The following is a 21,952-nucleotide window of genomic DNA, read 5'->3' as shown; positions in this document are numbered from 1 at the left end:
CAGTGACGCTGACTTCCACAACCGTCCTGTGTAAGATTGCTGAAAAGTCAACTGTGTCACATCCACCTTTGGAACACTTCGACTTCTCTCTGCTCAAGAATGTGCTTTGCCTTGGTCATGAGGGTTCTGGCTCCTTTTTCTTTTCTATTTTAAAGGATGAAACAGTTTTGCAATGCTGCCATTCCAGATGTTCAAACAGGAGCTTGGAATTATTCAGATACTAGAGAGACAGTGTCATACTTTCACTGTCAGCTTCCCGCTAGCTAGTCTAAATGAGAGCATGAAACAAACAGGGGATGTGTCGAACAGAGTGAACTTATTTTAGGGTGCAATCCACATGCCCATGACAGGGACACAACACATGACAAGTGACTGTGCTGCATCTCGTACTCCCAGGTTTAAGCAAGTGCAGATTCTGCATTTGAGTTGTGCTTCAGTCCTTTGGGATCATGCATGCCACGTCTGCTACCCTCAACACAGGAGAACTTTAAACAGGTAGGGCTCTCGATGAGCTGTAGGTGATGGAACTGCAGCAGCAAGGTGAAGAGAATACAGACGTGTGTGTGCTTAAGCTGCAAAAGGAGCAGGGAGAGAGCCACGGGAGACTAAGGGCCTGGCTTACCTCTGGCGTTCCAAGAGCATGTTCTCCAGCTAGCAGCAACATGCTCAGGCCTCCCATCTGAGTAGGATCTAAAGATCAAAAGCAAATAACCAACTTAGAAGCATAAAGCACATATAACCATAAAATGTGAAAATGATTATTCAAAAAGGCAGAAATCCAAACTACCCACATATAAATTTTATGGAAAAAATTCAAAATTCTGTCTTTATATAACCTGATACACGTGTGCTTGATGCACATGCTTTAAGGAGCCTTTTTTCATTTCTCTAGTTTGCTTTTTCTGAAACAGTGTCTCATTATGAAGCACAGGCTGCCCTGGTAGCCATGACCTTCTTGCCTTAGCCTTGTAAGTGCAGGATAATAGGCATGAACCAGCACACAGGCCCTTTACATCTCTTAAATGCTACCGTTCTAGCACCGTTCCAAAACAACAATACCATTCCCTAGTTCTATAGCTGCTGACCTAACCATTTCCCAAACCCAAGGCTTCTTTCCAAGAGTGGGTGTTTGGTTAAGGTTTTTTTTTTTTTTAACGGAAGTATACTCATGCTTGTCTGCTAAGAAGTCTGAGACTGTAAATCACACGTTGTTAAAAGGGCTCTGTGAAATGAGGTCTGGTCAAAAGAATTAGGGTATCAGGGAGTACAGAACAGAGAGATTTCAAACTGGCCTCCAAATTCAAATGTGCTTTTTGAAAATAATTTCTTCAAAACTTTCAAAGTAAATGTAAAATGACAGTTATATTTTAGATATAAGTCTTCAGGGTACTCCAGCTCCTATTAAAACAACTTCAAGACTTAAGTGTATTTTGATGTATCCTGATTAGCCAATTCTTTTGCTTTAATTCTTCCCACAGTCAGTTGGTGCAGCGAGACACAAGTAAGGTGGTAGATCTCCACTCCAGGTGACATTCTCATCAGAATCCTTTATTCTCTAAAGCTGCTTCAAATGTTAACTTTTAAAGCTTCAATAGAAGAACACATGTGAAGGTACCTGTGCATCTCTGGTGCACGCAGGCCTCAAGACATGCATTTTATCTTAGAATGAGGATATCATAAGACTGCCTGAAAACATTTCTGTTTCTTCTCCTGTTTAAATGTATGCCCTGAAGTAGAGTCTGCCTTGAGAACTCATGAAGCAACTTTAACCAGACTTTGTATTTAAGTTTTTTAAAAATTGAGAAAAGGTTCTGATGTAGACAAGCATAGACACTACAGGAAGAAAAAGGAGGGGGGAGAAAAGAATAAAAGATGAAAAAATAGGAGGCTGGATTGCAGCCGCCAAAATGAAGTTCAATCCCTTCGTGACTTCTGACCAAAGCAAGAACCGCAAACGGCATTTCAATGCACCATCTCACATTCGGAGGAAGATCATGTCTTCTCCGCTTTCCAAAGAACTGAGACAGAAGTAGAATGTTCGGTCTATGCCCATTCGAAAGGACGACGAAGTTCAGGTTGTTCGAGGACACTACAAAGGCCAGCAGATTGGCAAAGTGGTCCAAGTGTACAGGAAGAAATACGTCATCTACATTGAGCGAGTCCAGCGAGAGAAGGCTAACGGCACAACTGTCCATGTGGGTATCCACCCCAGCAAGGTGGTTATCACCAGGCTAAAGCTGGACAAGGACCGCAAGAAGATCCTGGAGAGGAAAGCCAAGTCCCGGCAAGTAGGAAAGGAGAAGGGCAAATACAAGGAAGAAACGATGGAGAAGATGCAGGAGTAGAAATGTCATGCACAGTTTTTATTAAAGACTGCTTAAGTTAAAAAAAAAAGAGGCTATGAGGTAGTCAAAGAGAAAAAATATGTCACTAAATAATCCTGAGTTTAAAAAGTGCAACACTATCCCATGCAGAACACACACAGAGAACACAAATCCTGCCTAATTCAGTGAAACAAAGTTCTGCTGTGCTTAACAGACTCCGTTTAATTACGCATTAAGCTTAAGAACTATTTTTCATGATAAAATATGTACTTAAGTTTATTTAAAAGTGAAAGTCAAGGGGGAAATGAATGTAACAAAAAGTAGGAGTGTAGGGGGCTTGAGAGGGAAGCACTCTTACAGCGTCATCCATCATCCTGGGAACTAGGGCTGGGTGACAGCATTCAAAAGATACCAATGTGCAGTTCAAATACAATGACATGATAATTGAAGTTATAAACCAAATATGAGTGTGTAAGACATTTGCTATTCATCCTAAAGAGTAAGCCAAGAAACTACCACTTATAGTGCTACTTAGAACTATCAAAAATATACTCACATAATTAGCACATTTTGCCTTTATTGAGTAGGATTGTTAATAGATCAAATTCTACACATTTTTCCCTTCCTTGGAAATCAGATATTTGACAAAGTCAAGTTATTATAAATTCCAAAATGTGGGGGGCCAATGACTCAGGAGCAAATAAATAAGAATAAAACAAAATAGATTCCGTGTTAAACTGGCTTCACAATTTCCTTTGTATTTGCTAGGTTCCGAGAGCTCCACACCAGTTTTTAGTCAAAGGTAATTTAGCTGCTTTCGTCTTGTTGGAAAGGGAAATAAGATGAAATTCAAAGCAGTGATGCTGTACACAAGCTAAGAGTGAGCTCTGGTCACCAAGTCCAAACATACGACATATCAGGCCACTGTTACTGAGGCAAATGCCACCAAGGGGGGATTTCTTTCCTCTATGTTGCATCATAGAATACTGTTTTTTAAAAGCCGACCTATATATTTAAGTCTGGATTTTAGTTCTACTTTGTAAGTGAAAAGGCAGATAATTAAGGTCAGAAACATTGTTACTAAAAGACAAACTTCCTATAATTTACATATAATTATTGTCTAGTTTGTGACAAACAATTGTATTTAAAACAAAACCCTAAAAACAAAACAAAACAGAACAAACCTCTGCCCACACTAACTAGATTTAGAGCTGAGAGAAGAGCAACAGATGCTAAATGTCAGGAGACTCAGTTTAGATGTCAGTAACCCTCTCTTAGTCCGAGGTGATGCTCTTTACATCGCAGTAAGGAAAGTCCAGATTCACAGAGACTAGTAACAAATAGTCAGAAGCTAAAACTGTACAAGTGACCGCTAAGACAGGAGCAGGCCCATTTTGGGACAGACACTGGGAGCTGTTCTGGAGTTATGCTACAGACAGTGCTCTCAACCTGAAGACCTTTGTTTCCAAAGGATACTTCCCTGTGTCAAGTTTCATTTTTCTGGCATTTATACACCAACACACATAGTTTTCACATGAGCTCAAACTCAACTATGAAGGCTTACTGACCTACTGACCACTTAAAAGAATTCACACTATGGCTTAACTGCATTCCTACTAACCTTTCTATATTGTAAACAGTTTATGACTTTGAAAAGTATTTGCTTGTTTGTAACATGGTGTAGGAACTCTGGCTCAGCATGAACTCCCCAGATTTTACCTTATTCAACCTCCCAACTTCTCCCTGGAAAAATCCTTTTGATTACAGTGAAGAGGAGGGAAGGTCCAGCCTTTTGGGGGAGAATGTAAGTCTTATTTCACGGTCATAAATGCATTACCATTCCTTACCACCCAAAGAGTAACACAGCAAATGGCACCATCTGGAATTTTAAGTTTGCTCAGAGCCGACATTAATGGAGATGGGAGGCAGAGTAGGGTGGGGATTCTCTTTAAGACACATTCATTGATCCATTCTCAGATTTGGATGGATTTGCTCACATGCTTGCCTTTGGTGTATCAGAAACTTAGATAACCTACATAATCGTAGCTTTTAAATTCCCATCACGCCAGAGCTTACTCTGCTTACTACTGGGCCAAGGGCTGGGTGACAGAGAGGATAGACTCTATTTTGTTAATACAAAATTCCCTAAGGTCCTGACAAGCGCCAAATTATTGTTGACATTTCCATACTGTCACTGGCAGGAACTCACATCATAATACCTCATGATATGCTATCTATTTGCAACTGCCACAGACAAGTAGTCTCCTCAAACTTATATAATTTGTTTAAAAATGCTCGATGTATTGTTTTGTCCTTTAACAACAGGTGCAAATTGTGTAACCTCACCTGCCATTCCAAAGTTAAGCTGAGGAACTTCTTCTGTCTTTGCCTTCTTAGCGGTTGGCAAGTCTCTTGAGGAGTCAGATGGGAAGGCCCAGAGTTTCTTCCGTGGATTGACAGTGGGTGTTGGCGACTTCACGGGCTTGTTTGTGGTAGGGCACCATCTGTAGCCAGGATTTGCTTTCATAAATGCATCTTTATACTATAAATAAATGAGCAGCAGGCTTGATTAACATCCAGACTAAGAAGTTCAGCAGCATTCACCCTTCCCACCATTCAGAAAATGGTTGAGGCAAAACCACATTCCCTGACTTCAGTAGCTTTCCTTACAGAAGATGACAGCACCAAGCACAGAAACAAGGCGGAGTTATCTCACTTGTGGGATGACAATACAAGGACCAGACACTTTGGATGTTCTACTCTTTTTGTCATTTTTAACAACTTGCCTGACTTTGAGGGATTTTGTATTAGGAAAAAAGGCTCTGAGGATGGAAAGGGCTAGGCTAGAACTCTGGCCCTTCCACAGCAGACAGCAGGCAGTAAGCATAGAGCAGAGCAGTGTAATCTGAGGGCTTAAAAGACAGAACAGAGCAGCTATGCTTGGAGTCACTGTCAATGGTATGCACTGCATCTGTTTCTTCTTTTAAAGCATTAAAAATTTATGTGTATGGGGTGGTGTCTGTGCGTGTTAAACTCTGTTTATGCATATGGGCATTTGTCTGCATGTATGTTTGTGTACTACTTGCATGCCACCTATGAAGGTCAGAAGAGAGCCCTGGATACCCTGGAACTGAAGCTATAGAGGCTGTGAGCTTCCATATGGATCCTGGGAATTGGACCCCCATTCTGTGAAAGAAAAGCCAGTGCTCTTAACTACCCATTAAGTCATCTCTAACCACAGCACCTATTTCAAAGGACACATCAGTAGGCATTTCGGATCATGGGTTAATGCTAGGACCAGCAACCAGATTCTGCCCACTGGCTGACTTAATCTGCTAAGCATAGTTTTACAAAATTAAATCTGTCTCAGTGTTCTTGTAAGGCAAATGTAAACACAGTAAAATTCTCAAGCATGAGATAAAGGAACCAAGATCAAGTAGAAAGGGACCAAGGCAGACTAGCTGACCAACTTTTTGGTTATTTTTAGACATAGGGCAAAGTAGAAGAACAGTGAATATAGTATGATAAGCTGGCATCGAGATGTAACTCTGCTTAGCTACCCTTGGGCATGAACTGCAATCCCGCCATCTATGTTGTGTAACATATCTGTCAATAGTTTTAATGAGCACAAAGGACGCCACATAGGAACAAGTTATGATGTGTCATGCAGCAATACATATACACAAGTTCTATGCCTTACTTGCAAGTTTCAATCTTTACTAACAACATTTCCCATCCTTTTTTCTGTGGCTTCCTCTTTTATCCTTTTTCCTAACTCCACTAACTCTTTCCAGATATCCATTATACACTCCCACAGCTATACTAATTAAAAAACAAAGAAACAAAAACAAACAAATAATAAAAAGAAAATGTATTATATCCCATGTATTCTTCAACTCTTACTATTGGACTGTTTTATTAACATATTGTTTTAGGAGAGTTTGATTGTTTAGTCTGGTTTTGAATTCACAGTTCTCTGCTTCAGTTTCCTAAGAGGCAGGCAAACATCCCCATTACCAGCTAACACGATTCTTTTGATCTCACAAGCTAGCCTTCTAAAATGGTAATGGTGTTCAATATAAGCTCTAAATATCTTTCAGCAAGAGGTGAAAGATAGCCTTTTAAGAGAAGGCATAGGTTTCACTATAATTTATTTAATAAGTGCTATAATATAGGTAATAATATAGTATTAATAGACAATGAACAGTATTTATACCCATGCTATCTTAATTCCCTTTCTGACATTATTTTATATGCAAGATATAAATTCACCTGATACATAGGTGTTTATTTTATTTGAATTATATGAATATGTGTCTATGGATGGGTATTTGCATACTGCCCTACCACAGGCATGAAGAACCTGCAGTTACAGACAGTTGTAAGCAGCCCAATATGATGACTACTGGGAATTGAACTCTGGTCGTCCACTAGAAGACAGCAGGGACTCTTAACCACTGAGCCATCTCTTTGAGTGTCTAGTTCTTTTTTTTTTTTTTTGGTTCTTTTTTTTTTTTTTTTTCGGAGCTGGGGACCGAACCCAGGGCCTTGCGCTTCCTAGGTAAGCGCTCTACCACTGAGCTAAATCCCCAGCCCGAGTGTCTAGTTCTATTCTTAAGAATAAATAAGTAAAATGAGACACAAGGCCAGAGCCAAACAAATTTACAACAGTATGGCAGAATGAATTTGGAAGACACTACCACAGTACATTCTTATGAATGGGGAATTTACATATTAAACTGAGGCCTAGGAATAACCTTGCCTGCTGACTAAAGGTAGAAAGTGATGAATGGCAGGCAGTGGTGAAAAGCAAATAGCAGACATATGCACCGTATTGTGCTTCAGTAAAAGGCACATGGGGTAAGTGTATTAGATGAACAGTCATCTGAAGTGACCCAAGACTTTCAAACAAATTTATTAATAAATTTTTGAGAAATAAAATGATCTCTTTTTTGGTAGTTAAAATTTTCTAAGCAGAAAGCCCCAGCTGTGGAAGAGGCTGGATATCATTAATATTTGAACGTCTTGCTTCTTGACAGGGCCCTTCTCCTCTCATTCAATTTTTGGATACATTCTTCACTAGTAACACATTGCTACAAGTCACGTAGTGATCTGTTCAGTGAAAAACAAGTGTGATGGAAATTACACTGTCATCCTGATCAGTGAATCATCCATTGATGATGTTAGGTCAGCTTACATTAATTTGTGACAGTGCTGACGATAACATAAGGCTCTCACAATCACCCATATGGTTTCTTACTCTCATCTCTATGCTATGCACCTTCACTGTAGACCTGGTGAGCACTGACCAGAAGATGGACGCTTTTTAGACATTGGAGACAGAAAGCATGAATCAAGGCAGAGTCCCTCCTTTCATATTGTTCACAAGCCACAATTAACCACACAAATATTTATGTCTACACATGGTCTACAGTCCCTGCTCTGACTCAAGCATGAAAACTGGTTTTGCAATGGATCTATAATGCAGCAAGTTTCCTCTGAGTAGATAACAAGTGTGCAAGAGAAAGGCCTGGCATATGAGGGGTGCTGTAGAAAATGATAACTGACACTTTATTACGAGGGACAATACTCTGTAATTATATCACATGGATATTGTGTAGATTCTTAAACTCAATGTAATGTTCAATACACACAACATTTTTATACTTTAGTTTTCATTTGTTGCTGAAGATTAGAAAACAACATCTTAGATATGCTAGGTAAGCACTTTACCAGTGAAATAAAACATTAGAGTCCTAGTCAAGTTATATACTGATTAGAGGAGCTTAAAATGTGAATGACCAAGAACAATAACACGTAAATTCATATAAAAAACATTAAGCCAACACAACCTATGGTATGGGCAGCAAGAAAGGTCAGAGGCAAGAGCAGCATCAGAGTGTAATGACGCCCTCTATGTCCTTGGAACTTGGTAGCTCATCAATCATTTGATCTGATTCAGCTACAAGAGACAACAGAAAGGCTTAATCATTTGTTATGACAAGGTTACCAGGAAAGAAATTACAGTGGAGGCAGGGAAAGGAGTGATGCTGGAAGACTTAGTATACAGTCTGGAGCAAATCGCTAAATGTAATAACTACCATGTAGGTCAACCGTGTGGACAGAATCCATCATCACAGGAATGAAAGGGCTCAAGAGATAGGCCCCATCTATCCAGACATCCACTGCTGCTCAAGCTAGAGGTGAATGGGAAGCTCATTTATCCTCCAAGAACATCAATCACAGACTATTGATCCTAAGATTTTGATGAAAAACTCTCAAAAATAACTAGACTTTAGCTAAAATACCGATTTTTAAAATTATATAAAAATAAAAATTCACCTCATGACCCTCAACTTTCTTTCCTGCGAATTTCCAGCTGATTAAATAATCTAACTTCATATTGCTTTACAAATGGTTCCTTACTCATAGAGGCATTCGGTAATGCTGACTCTCGTTTTAGCCCTAACCATTATTGTATTTTGTTAGCAAAAATAAAAAAAGCAGCAATCTAATTGCTGCTTCTTTTGTTATTCAGTACTGTCACTAAATGCATACCCTCTGTCACAGTATTTTACTTCCTTTATATCTGACAATGACATTATTATATAACAAAAGACAATAATCTATTCTGTTAATGCTTTAAAATGCGGTCTCACACAGTAAATGCTTTTCAGATCATTACATAAGTGGAAATTTGAACTACAAAGCATTTTAATATTAATGAAAGGTTTTCTCCACTTATTTAATTTTAATTGGGTGTGGGGTCCTATCTCAATGTCCATTAGTGTTTCAAATTATTAATACAGCTTAGACCTACATAGAGTGAAAAATGGCAACCCCACTATGATTCTTGAAAAAAACATTCTACGAGACCAGTAAAGAGATTGTAGAGAAAATTATCTAAACGAGCTGTAACACACATTTTATCTTATGATCATATTCACTATGAGGAGTTGAAGGAACCCTTATTATAGTTGTTAGAGTTTTCTTTTTCCTCATCAGCAGGCACAAATTTCAACATATACCCAGGTCAAAATGCAGGGGAGAAGTGGTACTAATCTGTACATCCTCAGTTAGAAAACTTTTCCTTCGCAGAAGCCTAAACTCAGTGATGCAGTGTAAACTCATCAGAAGGACAGTGGGATGCAGTGTACACTCATCAGCAGGACAGTGGGATGCAGTGTACACTCATCAGCAGGACAGTGGGATGCAGTGTAAATTCATCAGCAGGACAGTGGGATGCAGTGTAAGCTCATCAGCAGGACAGTGGGATGCAGTGTACACTCATCAGCAGGACAGTGGGATGCAGTGTAAGCTCATCAGCAGGACAGTGGGATGCAGTGTAAGCTTATCAGCAGGACAGTGGGAGGCAGTGTACACTCATCAGCAGGACAGTGGGATGCAGTGTAAGCTCATCAGCAGGACAGTGGGATGCAGTGTACACTCATCAGCAGGACAGTGGGATGCCATGTAAGCTCATCAGCAGGACAGTGGGATGCAGAGTAAGCTCATCAGCAGGACAGTGGGATGCAGTGTACACTCATCAGCAGGACAGTGGGATGCAGTGTAAGCTCATCAGCAGGACAGTGGGATGCAGTGTACACTCATCAGAAGGACAGTGGGATGCAGTGTAAACTCATCAGCAGGACAGTGGGATGCAGTGTAAGCTCATCAGCAGGACAGTAGGATGCAGTGTAAACTCATCAACAGGACAGTGGGATGCAGAGTAAGCTCATCAGCAGGACAGTGGGATGCAGTGTACACTCATCAGAAGGACAGTGGGATGCAGTGTACACTCATCAGAAGGACAGTGGGATGCAGTGTACACTCATCAGCAGGACAGTGGGATGCAGTGTACACTCATCAGAAGGACAGTGGGATGCAGTGTACACTCATCAGAAGGACAGTGGGATGCAGTGTAAGCTCATCAGCAGGACAGTGGGATGCAGTGTAAACTCATCAGAAGGACAGTAGGATGCAGAGTAAGCTCATCAGCAGGACAGTGGGATGCAGTGTACACTTATCAGCAGGACAGTGGGATGCAGTGTACACTCATCAGCAGGACAGTGGGATGCAGTGTACACTCATCAGCAGGACAGTGGGATGCAGTGTACACTCATCAGCAGGACAGTGGGATGCCGTGTAAGCTCATCAGAAGGACAGTGGGATGCAGTGTACACTCATCAGCAGGACAGTGGGATGCAGTGTAAACTCATCAGCAGGACAGTGGGATGCAGTGTAAGCTCATCAGCAGGACAGTAGGATGCAGTGTAAACTCATCAACAGGACAGTGGGATGCAGAGTAAGCTCATCAGCAGGACAGTGGGATGCAGTGTACACTCATCAGAAGGACAGTGGGATGCAGTGTACACTCATCAGAAGGACAGTGGGATGCAGTGTACACTCATCAGCAGGACAGTGGGATGCAGTGTACACTCATCAGAAGGACAGTGGGATGCAGTGTACACTCATCAGAAGGACAGTGGGATGCAGTGTAAGCTCATCAGCAGGACAGTGGGATGCAGTGTAAACTCATCAGAAGGACAGTAGGATGCAGAGTAAGCTCATCAGCAGGACAGTGGGATGCAGTGTACACTTATCAGCAGGACAGTGGGATGCAGTGTACACTCATCAGCAGGACAGTGGGATGCAGTGTACACTCATCAGCAGGACAGTGGGATGCAGTGTACACTCATCAGCAGGACAGTGGGATGCCGTGTAAGCTCATCAGAAGGACAGTGGGATGCAGTGTACACTCATCAGCAGGACAGTGGGATGCAGTGTAAACTCATCAGCAGGACAGTGGGATGCAGTGTACACTCATCAGAAGGACAGTGGGATGCAGTGTACACTCATCAGCAGGACAGTGGGATGCAGTGTAAACTCATCAACAGGACAGTAGGATGCAGTGTAAACTCATCAGCAGGACAGTGGGATGCAGTGTACACTCATCAGAAGGACAGTGGGATGCAGTGTAAACTCATCAGCAGGACAGTGGGATGCCGTGTAAGCTCATCAGCAGGACAGTGGGATGCCGTGTAAACTCATCAGCAGGACAGTGGGATGCAGTGTACACTCATCAGCAGGACAGTGGGATGCAGTGTAAACTCATCAACAGGACAGTGGGATGCAGTGTACACTCATCAGCAGGACAGTGGGATGCAGTGTAAGCTCATCAGCAGGACAGTGGGATGCAGTGTACACTCATCAGCAGGACAGTGGGATGCAGTGTACACTCATCAGCAGGACAGTGGGATGCAGTGTACACTCATCAGCAGGACAGTGGGATGCAGTGTACACTCATCAGCAGGACAGTGGGATGCAGTGTACACTCATCAGCAGGACAGTGGGATGCAGTGTACACTCATCAGCAGGACAGTGGGATGCAGTGTACACTCATCAGCAGGACAGTGGGATGCAGTGTACACTCATCAGCAGGACAGTGGGATGCAGTGTACACTCATCAGCAGGACAGTGGGATGCAGTGTACACTCATCAGCAGGACAGTGGGATGCAGTGTACACTCATCAGCAGGACAGTGGGATGCAGTGTACACTCATCAGCAGGACAGTGGGATGCAGTGTAAACTCATCAGCAGGACAGTGGGATGCAGTGTAAACTCATCAGCAGGACAGTGGGATGCAGTGTACACTCATCAGAAGGACAGTGGGATGCAGTGTAAACTCATCAGCAGGACAGTGGGATGCCGTGTAAGCTCATCAGCAGGACAGTGGGATGCAGTGTACACTCATCAGCAGGACAGTGGGATGCAGTGTACACTCATCAGCAGGACAGTGGGATGCAGTGTACACTCATCAGCAGGACAGTGGGATGCAGTGTACACTCATCAGCAGGACAGTGGGATGCAGTGTACGCTCATCAGCAGGACAGTGGGATGCAGTGTACACTCATCAGCAGGACAGTGGGATGCAGTGTAAGCTCATCAGCAGGACAGTGGGATGCAGTGTAAGCTCATCAGCAGGACAGTGGGATGCAGAGTAAGCTCATCAGCAGGACAGTGGGATGCAGTGTACTACTTTGGTGTGAGTTATTCTTGTGAAATGTTCAAAACAGAAACAAAGCACCATTTCACGTGACAAAACAGTGAATTAGGTTTATGGTTTTGATAAAAAAATGTTTTGGGAGAAAAGTATTTCAAGTTATATATTAAATGAAAAACTTTAATGACAAAGCTAGTCAACAGTAATTCCATACTTGAAAAATTACTGTACTATTGGTTTTGTAGAAAAGACACATACCAAAAAGGAAAGCAGTGGAACTGGCTATGGCAAGTTATGTAAGAGGAAAGTTAATGTGACAATAGTAGTTCCTTTCCAATACGAATATGTTTAGGATGCAGCGGCCCTCAATTTAGGTAATTAAGAGAAAAGCCATTTCCTTAGTTTGCACTTCTCTTAAACAATAAAAAATTATAATTTCGTTAACATTTTTAACTGTGCTGACCACATGGCTCAGTGGTTAATGATGCTAGCCTGAAAGTCTGGCATTTATCACTAGAACCCACATAGGCAATGCTGTCTGTCCTCTGATCTCCATCCATGTGCATATGCAAACATGCACACTTGTGCACACACACAACTACATAAATGTGATAAAAATTAACCTTGTGACTTGATGGAGGATAACCCACTTGATGGGGGTTTGGGTAAGGGGAAAAAAAAGACTTAGTGAAGATCCATTCTCTAATGCACTAAGAATTCTGATGTATAACTCACAGGTCCACTAATCTTTTTATGAAATGCTTATATTTTCCAAAAATTGTTCACTTGGTTTAATAATTTTCTTTAAACTCTTTAACCTTTTTGATTACAAAAGAAGCAAAGAGAAAATTTTTCAACCAGTTTTTAATACCAATTAGTACTATGCATAGAGAAGGGCAACAAATTTTAGAATAGGCAGTTCATTGCCAACTGTGAGAAAAGGGAAGAGTCAAGGAAATTTCATGAATAGCAGAAAAAGAAAGGAAGGAAGGAAGAAAGGGGAGAGAGGGAGAGGGAAGGGAGGAAAGAGGGAGGGGAGAGAGGGAGTACATACTGCTACTCACTCTTTTAAAGAAATGCTTCTTTTAAAATCAGAATGAGAAAAGTACACATCACAATAATATTTTAGTTAACAAAACACCACAATGGTGGTCTCATACGATTACATCGCCTTGCTCTATATCTATTAAAAAAAAAAAAAAAAAACGGTCTCAGTTGGGTAAATTAACCATGATGTTCGCACAATAACAAAAGGGCTAAGGACATTCTAGGCTGTGTTCCTGTGGGTAAAGCAGACTAATCTCTCTAATAAAGGCAAGGATACAAATGGTAACTGATGTACAACATCCATGCCCTGTGCTGAAAAATGCGTGGATTTAGTAAAACATTCACAATTGAGGATTCAAAGTTGAACAGTTACACACGAAGTAGTTTTCAAAAGGACTTGGTCATGAAGACCAGAGGCCTTCTTTGTGTCTGAGCTTGTATCACTGGCATCCACCATAAAATCTGGAATACTGAGACTTGTTAGGCATCAGCATTCCAATTAAGGCTACCATGTTAATGATAAAGGCTTCGCCAAGTTACATGTACGTTAATGGAACTGTGAAACACTTGGTAAATAAGCTGAAAGAAAGAACCACCAGAGACCAATTGCCTGATAATGTGGGAAGTAGCAGAATCGATTAGACTTTGCAGTATAAATGAGAAAATATTTTATATGAGTAACTATAAACAAAGCAAGATGCAATGTGGGACATTCTGGTTTCCACTTGTAGGCTGCAGGGGGCTACCTAAACAGATTTCATCATAGCACCACAATGGCAAATATTGTGAAGCTAATTAAGTAATTAATAAGGGATTTCCTGTGCAAAAATAATAGTTCCTCCTTTAAAAAGTGGCCACCTATTGGGTTTGTAAATTAGCTGTATTTAAGAAAAGGCAAATACTATATTGGCAATATGCTGCATGTTATCCAAAATCAAACTCAAGTGTTTAATTATAGGAAGTGTATGCTGCTCTCCATGTGGTCTCAGATAATTGTTTACTCTATCATATAAAGCATGAGCATGAAAGGAGGTAAACCTATTTAATGAGAAAGGTTTACTGTTAATTATTTTATGCTTGTGGAAACCTATTGAAATGTTTAAAAAAATCACGTAGGTTGCTGTAATTGATTTTAAATTTTATAGATATCCAGTATAGTTAAAATTCTATCTTTAACAATTAGTAAATTCCTAAAGCCTTGTGTAGTTATTAATTACACAGCAACACTAGTCATTTACTCTGGATTCAAATTTCCCTGAATGTTTTAAAAGAAAATTTTATTATGTTGCAGGTTTCCTTATTAAACAACTCAATAAAACCACAACTGAGATGTCTAATAAAAAATATCTTGAAATTACATTATTTTATCCCCCACTGGCTCGTTTTTTTCCCCATAGAAGTTAATGGAGTAGCAGGGATTTTTTATGAATCAAGTTTTTTTGCAAGTTGAAACTCTAAGTAAATAATGTTAGAATTCTTCCTTTCAGACTTAACTACAATGACACTACTTATTCTTTACTTAGAACTAAGTCCACTCATACTTAATGTACAGAGATCTCATATTAATTCCAGACTACTGTAAAAACAAATCAAATACAGACTTCCTGAAGATACTTAGTTTTTGCTATCATTAAGGAATTCATATGCCACCTTCCCATGTGGGAATGTTTCCCACCAACTACAACTGCTCAAACATCACAGCACATCCTGTTTTACTGCCATTCATTCATGTATGGGTTTAATATCTTCATGCTACAGTACAGAAACAAGGCGCAGCATGTCTCTTACCAACTGTGTTTACTAAAACCGTTGTCCAATTTTCTCATTGTACTAATTTTTTTAAGAAAAGCTGAGACTCAAAATTATCACACTCGTACATGCACACATGTTATTTAGCATCAGAACTTTACCATTCTGTGATCAATTTAATATATTCCTGTGATATGGAAGAAAAATCTCTGCATTTGATGACAACAGAAGATGACACCATTAACTATGGCCACTGCGTATTTGTTGCCTAAGTTTTACATAACTGGTTTCCATGATTACTACCATACCTTGTCCTTATAACTTACCTCCTTGGCCATGTCTGTATATTTCTGCTTTTCCTTTGGATCAAGAACAGCCCACCAGTCAGCTAGTATCTTGGTAGCACCTCGGTTATCAAGCCTTGGGTGTTCCTGTCGGACAAGGGATCGATGGCGCTTGCAAAATAAAAGAAACGCATTCATTGGTCTCCGGGCTCGCTGCTCTGGTGACTCATCATCTTCAGTCTCACCAACATCTTGCTCTAGGCCATCCGCCTCAACAAGTTGAACCTACCACCAACCAAAGCAAAAGCCATGTGATTAACACAGCTCCAACTATTTTGATTTAATAACCAGTTTTGATTTTCAAATTTTATTTTTTTTCATAGCTCCATTTAAACATCTAACAAACTGAAAAAGTAATTTAAAAAAATCATTCATTACTCTTGGTGGTTGGTAACTAACTTAAGCAATGTTTAGTTTCCATGGCAACCTCTTCATATCTGTATTACAGCATATATTACATTGTTTTATAATTACTTACCTTTTCCTCTCTCACTAAACAGTGAGCCTTTAAGAACAAAATTCTCTTATTTACCTTTATAACTGCAGAGGCCAACTCATTATCTGGTATTAACATTTAACCAATTCCTCAGAGTGAACAAAAAATAACTTTGTGGTTTATGAGTCTAAAGATTAATGATATCCACATGAAAACACATGTATATTCACTCTTTCTACTCATTAAAAAGTAATGCCTTATAGCTCATAACATGGGAAGGAATGTTTACCATGAAAGCATACATGATAAGGAGCAAATACAGAACATTCAAGCTTTTGCAGATGCCAGAGGTAGAGCTTCTTGTATAAAGTATCAACAGAACCCTTTACATAACTGTTTTAAAGAGCTTCAGAGTACAACTTTAATCACATAAACCTTGGTCTTATCTTCCAAGATCTTATGACAATAAGGATAAATTCCCCTAGGCTTAAACAGTCAACTTTAATTTTGAGTCCTTTCTTTCCTAAGTGTTTTGTTGATTACTATTCAAGGTCTTTGAGGACTTCCATAAAGCACCAAGTCTACTCATTGCCCTTCTGAATCTGCAATTCTCAGGCTTGGTACAGCTTTGGTCAATGGTCTAGTGTCTCTCTTTTAAATCCTCCATGTAACACTTCCAGTATTACTACCAGATTAAATTGCATGAAGCACATCTGTGGTCACAGATCTCAGGAAATATCGCGAGTGCAGCATCTCTAAGACTAGAGTATATAATTCTGCAATGTTTCTCAGAAACAACACAATCATGTGTAGAAATGCAGATTACATAAGTTTGTGTTTTTCGTGTCTTGTTCTACAGTGAAAACCAAGGAGGTTCAAGGTACTCATCAGTCTGCGTTACTCATGAAGGCAGCTAATACCCAGAACTGGACTAGGCTCTCTGGAGGCCTTGTTAATAAAGGACTGCTAGGCTCTAGGCTCTGGTTCTGTGGCTCTGAAGCGGCTCCTGACCAGTGTCCAGAAAGTACTAGAACCACAGTATTTCTACTTGCTCCTTCACACAATATTTACAAGGCAGCAAGAAAAATACTGTAGAATAAATCACTTGCTTATTCCAACTTACCATGTTTTAAAAATTAGTATTAACGTATGAATGGGGTGGGAGGGGGAGTATACCCTTGACACAACATGACAACTCTGTTGAGTTGGATTTAGAATCATCATAGAAACAACATCTGGGGGCGTTTTCTAGATTAGGTTAAGTGACATGGAAAGACTGAACACAGACAATAGCATCCATTGCTCTCTGCATACTAGGAATGCCATTTGACAGCTGCCTCCTTCCTGCCACTGCTGCTATGCTCTCCTTGCTATGATGGACTACATGCCTGGAACTAACAACACACATTTCCTCATGTGGCTTTTATCAGGTGCTGTGTTGCAGTAACAAGACAAGTCCCTAATATAAATGTAGCCATGCGTAAACAGCAGTGTCAGATTTGTACTTTAAAGAAAGAGCTGCTTCTGATACCACAGATCGCGGATTCTGGGAGGAAATCATAGCAACCGAACCTTGAGAAGCCAATTAAAAGTTAACTTCCAATGTCCAGGGAAAAGAGATAATGGAAATCCAGAAAAGAGGAATATGATATAAGGACAGAGATATTATTCAAGATAGAATCAAGAGCGGTCAGTATTTAACTGGATTTGAAATTGAAAAATAACCCCATGAAGGGCAGAACAAATAGTGATGGGTAATTTGCATTTGAAGTGGTTATTGGTAGCTAGGCGGTCACCTGCCACTGGGATAATGAACTGGATATTAATGACCTAAAATTCTGAGACTAAAGGTCATATGAAGCCCAAGAAGAAGGAAGAACAAAATACTCACGGGAGGAAATATAGGGACAAAGAGTGGAGCAGGGTGAAGAAAATGTCATCTAGAAACTCTTCCACCTGGGGATCCACCCAATATGTAGCCACCAAACCCAGTCACTATTACTGATACCAAGAAGTTCTTGATGACTAGAGCCAGATATGGGTCTCTCCTGAGAGGCTCTGCCAGAGCCCTACTGATACAGATGAGGATGGTGGCAGTTAACCATTGGACTAAACAAGGGACCCCAATGGAGGAGTTAGAGAAAAGACTGAAGGAGCTGAAGGGGTTTGCAACACCACAGGAAGAACAACAATATCAACCAACCAGACCCCATCAGAGTTCCCAGGGACTAAATCACCAACTAACGAGTACACATGGCGGGACCCATGATTCCACCCACGTATGTAGCAGAGGATGGCATTGTCCAGCATCAATAGGAGGAAAAGCTCTTGGTCCTGTGAAGGCTCATTTCCCCAGTGTAGGGTAATGCCAGGGTGTTGAGGTTGGAGTGGGTGGGTGGGAATGGGAGCACCCTCACAGAAGCAGCAGGAGGGGGAGGGGCTATGGAAGAGGAAGAAAAGGAAATAACATTTGAAATATAAATACATAAAATATCCAAGAAAAATAAAATTAAAAAAAAAAGTTTGAGCAAAATCAAACAAGGTAAGCATTAACTGGAAATGCTGTAGTTGCCTTTACTCATAAAGGGAAAACAGACAAGATTTGGAGGAGAAAAGTTAGTTTTGAGCACATTCAAACCAACATTCCTAGTATACATGGATGGATGGATGGATGGATGGATGGATAGATGGATGGATGGATGGATGGATGGATGGATGGGTAGGTAGGTAGGTAGGTAGGTAGGTAGGTAGGTAGGTAGATTAGAGACAGATAGAGATAGAATAGAGAGATAGAGAAAAAAGACAGAGACAAAGATAGAGATGATAGAGATGGAGATGAGGATACAGTAGACTGAAATCTGAGTATAGAGTTCAGGATAAAAGTCCATGACGACAGAGACTAAAGGTCCAGCCTAAGAGACGGCTACTTTTGTTTAGTTTGTTGAGACAAAATTTACTACATAGCCAAAGCTAGCCTCAAAATTTACCTCATAGCCAAAGCTAGTCTCAAACTCTCACTCCTTTTGACTAAGTCCTCCAAAAGACTGAGATTACAGATATAAAACTGTTTATAGAGATTTAGGCATTAATATTCAAGGGTAATAAATGGGAATGAAGTGAAAGAAACCAGAAAAAATGGAAGTGAAGGAAACTATATAAACAGAAGAGAGCACTGTCATGGAAAGTGGAGGCAACTGCAAGGATCAAGTAATCAACAAGGCGAATGAATCAGAAAAGTCAAACGAAGGATAAAGTCAGCCATTTCCTAAAGAAGAGTGCCATGATTTGAAACTTCCCTTTCACAACTATCTTAAAATTAAACGGGCACTGAAACACGCCTCACAAACAAGTTACTGTCGACATTATGGGAGAGGGCATGTTTGGGAATGGGCTCACTGCTCAGAACATGATGAGTTCTGTAAAATGTTTGTTCAGAGAAAGGTGACTGATGGCAATGGCCTGAAAAACACTGAAAACCATACAGCTGTAAAATTTCTCATGACAAATACATGCCTTTCTCCCTCTATTCAGTATACTCAGTCTACATCTGCTATGGGCCAATAGCCACGCTTGATTCTAAAGCCTGGACAAAAGGGGCAAACCCTCTACTGTGACAGAGCTTCTCGGGTCCGAAAAGCAAGCACGTGTGCAGCTAAGCACAGGGTAGACAGCTGCGAGTGCTGTGAAGAAGTCCTAACTTAAAATACAACAGTTTGGCCTTCAAGGAGGCAGTTCTTGAAATAATGGAAAGACGGTTACCCTGACTCCTGGGGCTAACTGTGCTTGGAGGTAGGTGTCCAAGAAGAAGGGGACTTTAAAGAGAGTGTGGCAAGTGTTCAGGGAGGGGAGAGTGAGTGCAGCCAGATACCACAAATGGCACAGCAGTCAGACTAAGCACACCTCAGAAATGTCGTGATGGCAAGGGGCAGCGCTGGGCTGGAAGCAAAGCAGGACCTGGGAGGCAGGGGAGCACCCAGCACTTTATGAAGAGCCCCATCTGAATCTCAGTTCACAAATGGGGAGTGGACAGAATTGCTAGAAAAGGACTCCTGCTGCTCTAAAATATTAGAAGAGCAATTAAAGTTAATTTAGGAGTTAAGCAGGAACTAAGTTGTGAAACTTTTATTACATTTTCTAGAAAATGATTAATGCCTAAATATCTTTGAGGTTTCTATGGTGAATAGAAGGCTTACTTTATCAATATCTTCTTCTTCCTCGTCTTCCTCCTCCTCTTCTGAAAAGTCCAGAAGTTTCTTGGCTAGCAACGGATGCCACTGAAGACACTTCCGTTTTGGTCGTTTTCCGGCCCCTTCTCCTTCTGCTGAATGATCTTTATTTCTATTACTGCCTTTCATTACTGTGACCTGGGCGGGAGGGAGGAGACAGAAGACAGAGAATATGTGAATATGAACCAAAGTCAGTTTAATTAAAATTACTTTGTTTTTCCCAGTTAGCTCTCATTGGATTATAATTTAAATTTCTAAACCATCTATCAGCTCAGACATTTACTGGATTCAGTGAGAATCCTAAGTACATAATCATGTATTCATTTTAATGGGCTAAATTGAGCTTTAGAAAAATTACCTTAATAAGTCTACTTCTTTCCACTCAGTAAATTCAAAACTTAAAACCTAAATAAGATATTAGAGGATTACCAGTTACACTCACCTGTTCATGTTTATTCAGGATAGTGTCACCCGGCTCTATCACAAGCCTGATGAAACCTGCCTATCCAGGGAGCAGAGGAGCCCTCCACATGTTCTGTCATGGCTGCCATTTCATATTACAAGGGAATTGGGCAGTCTATACTAAGGTAAATGTGTTTGTAATATTAAATAAATGCTTTCTAAGAATCACTTGATTCTTCTTGGTTTAGGTTTGAAACAAATCTATTTCATACAGTGAAATACACACTTAAAACTGCAGTGTCCAAACACCTGGAGCATGAACACATTATGGGTCATGAAGCAGATTGAGCTGTCATTATCTAGGGCAAACAAAACACATGTTTGCATCTAGCATATACGTAACCTTATTTTTTAAATAAAGAGGGGGCACTGAGACTTTACAAATTTTTAAATTCATAGTTGACTAAAATAGCTAAGAAATGATCAGGTTATAAATGTGTTAATATCCTCTAGACTCCACCAATTGCCCATTATTTTTTAATGACTTGATGATAAAAGCATTGTGTCCATACCCGTAGGTTGTAACGGCATGCCATCATCTCAATCAACCAATCCTAGAGCCTAGAGAAACGAAGCACTTCCTTATATGCTATCATGTCTGCTATCTGCTATATAATTTCTCATTCATTTGATGTAAGAAACAGATTGCTACTCATATATACGCATGTAAAACTCAAATCCTACAGTGGAATCAAACACTGAGTGAGTTAGGAAGAGATACTGACAGTTATGCACAAACGCACATCCCCTCTCACTCCATGAATCTGCACCAATACAACCTTGTATTATAATGTCATCAAATTCAGAACACTCTCTAAAAACAATCTTGGATCATAAAACATCAGGATTCATCCTATTCTTGGGCCTTGTAAACAACATAATGCAGGCAAACTCATCCATCTTCCTTACTTCTGAATTTTGAGTTATGTTTAAGGTTGTCCTCACTTCAAAACCAAAAGCTATCTACTAGGATTTTCTTTTAAAACTTGTATGACATCATCTTAGACACTGAAACACATTGATAAGAGTAGTCCAGTCAGGCCCTCGTTCACTCATTTAGCCTGAAAAGTTGGCCAGCTGTACCTGGACCAGTACAATTTCTTAAAGAACCCAGATGTCTCCCTACTCCCAGGAATGCCACTTTTAGCCATGTCAATCAACATCTCCCTCTAACTCAGAGGTTCTCAACCTTCCTAATGCTGCGATCCTTTTAATACAGTTCCTCAGGTTGTAACCACCAAACCTAAAATTATTTTCATTGCTATTTCATAACAGCAATTTTGCTACTGTTATGAATCGTAATGTAAATATTTGTGTTCGCCATTGGTCTTAAGAGAGAGGGAAGAGTTTATTCGACCAC

General features: G+C 40.3%; 1 protein-coding gene and 1 pseudogene across 39 annotated transcripts in view; one reads left to right on the top strand and one right to left on the bottom strand.

Moving 5' to 3' along the window:
* The window catches only part of Bbx (BBX high mobility group box domain containing), a 247,692-nt gene that overhangs the window by 74,579 nt on the left and 151,161 nt on the right, over positions 1-21,952 (bottom strand). For 25 of the 39 annotated variants that reach the window (XM_087576273.1, XM_087576274.1, XM_087576282.1 and 22 more), the window contains 4 exon segments: positions 20,098-20,268; positions 15,451-15,693; positions 4,671-4,866; positions 623-690 (listed from right to left, as the gene is read on the bottom strand). In XM_087576273.1, coding sequence (XP_087432399.1) covers positions 623-690; positions 4,671-4,866; positions 15,451-15,693; positions 20,098-20,259 — 669 coding nt within the window. In that variant the 5' untranslated portion in view covers positions 20,260-20,268. 39 annotated transcript variants of the gene reach the window in all.
* Positions 1,888-2,383, top strand: Rpl26-ps9 (ribosomal protein L26, pseudogene 9; annotated as a pseudogene).

Source organism: Rattus norvegicus, chromosome 11, assembly GCF_021556685.1.
Source record: "Rattus norvegicus strain SHRSP/BbbUtx chromosome 11, alternate assembly SHRSP_T2T, whole genome shotgun sequence".
NCBI classification, from domain to species: Eukaryota; Metazoa; Chordata; class Mammalia; order Rodentia; family Muridae; genus Rattus; species Rattus norvegicus.
This window is presented reverse-complemented; position numbering and strand designations above follow the sequence as displayed.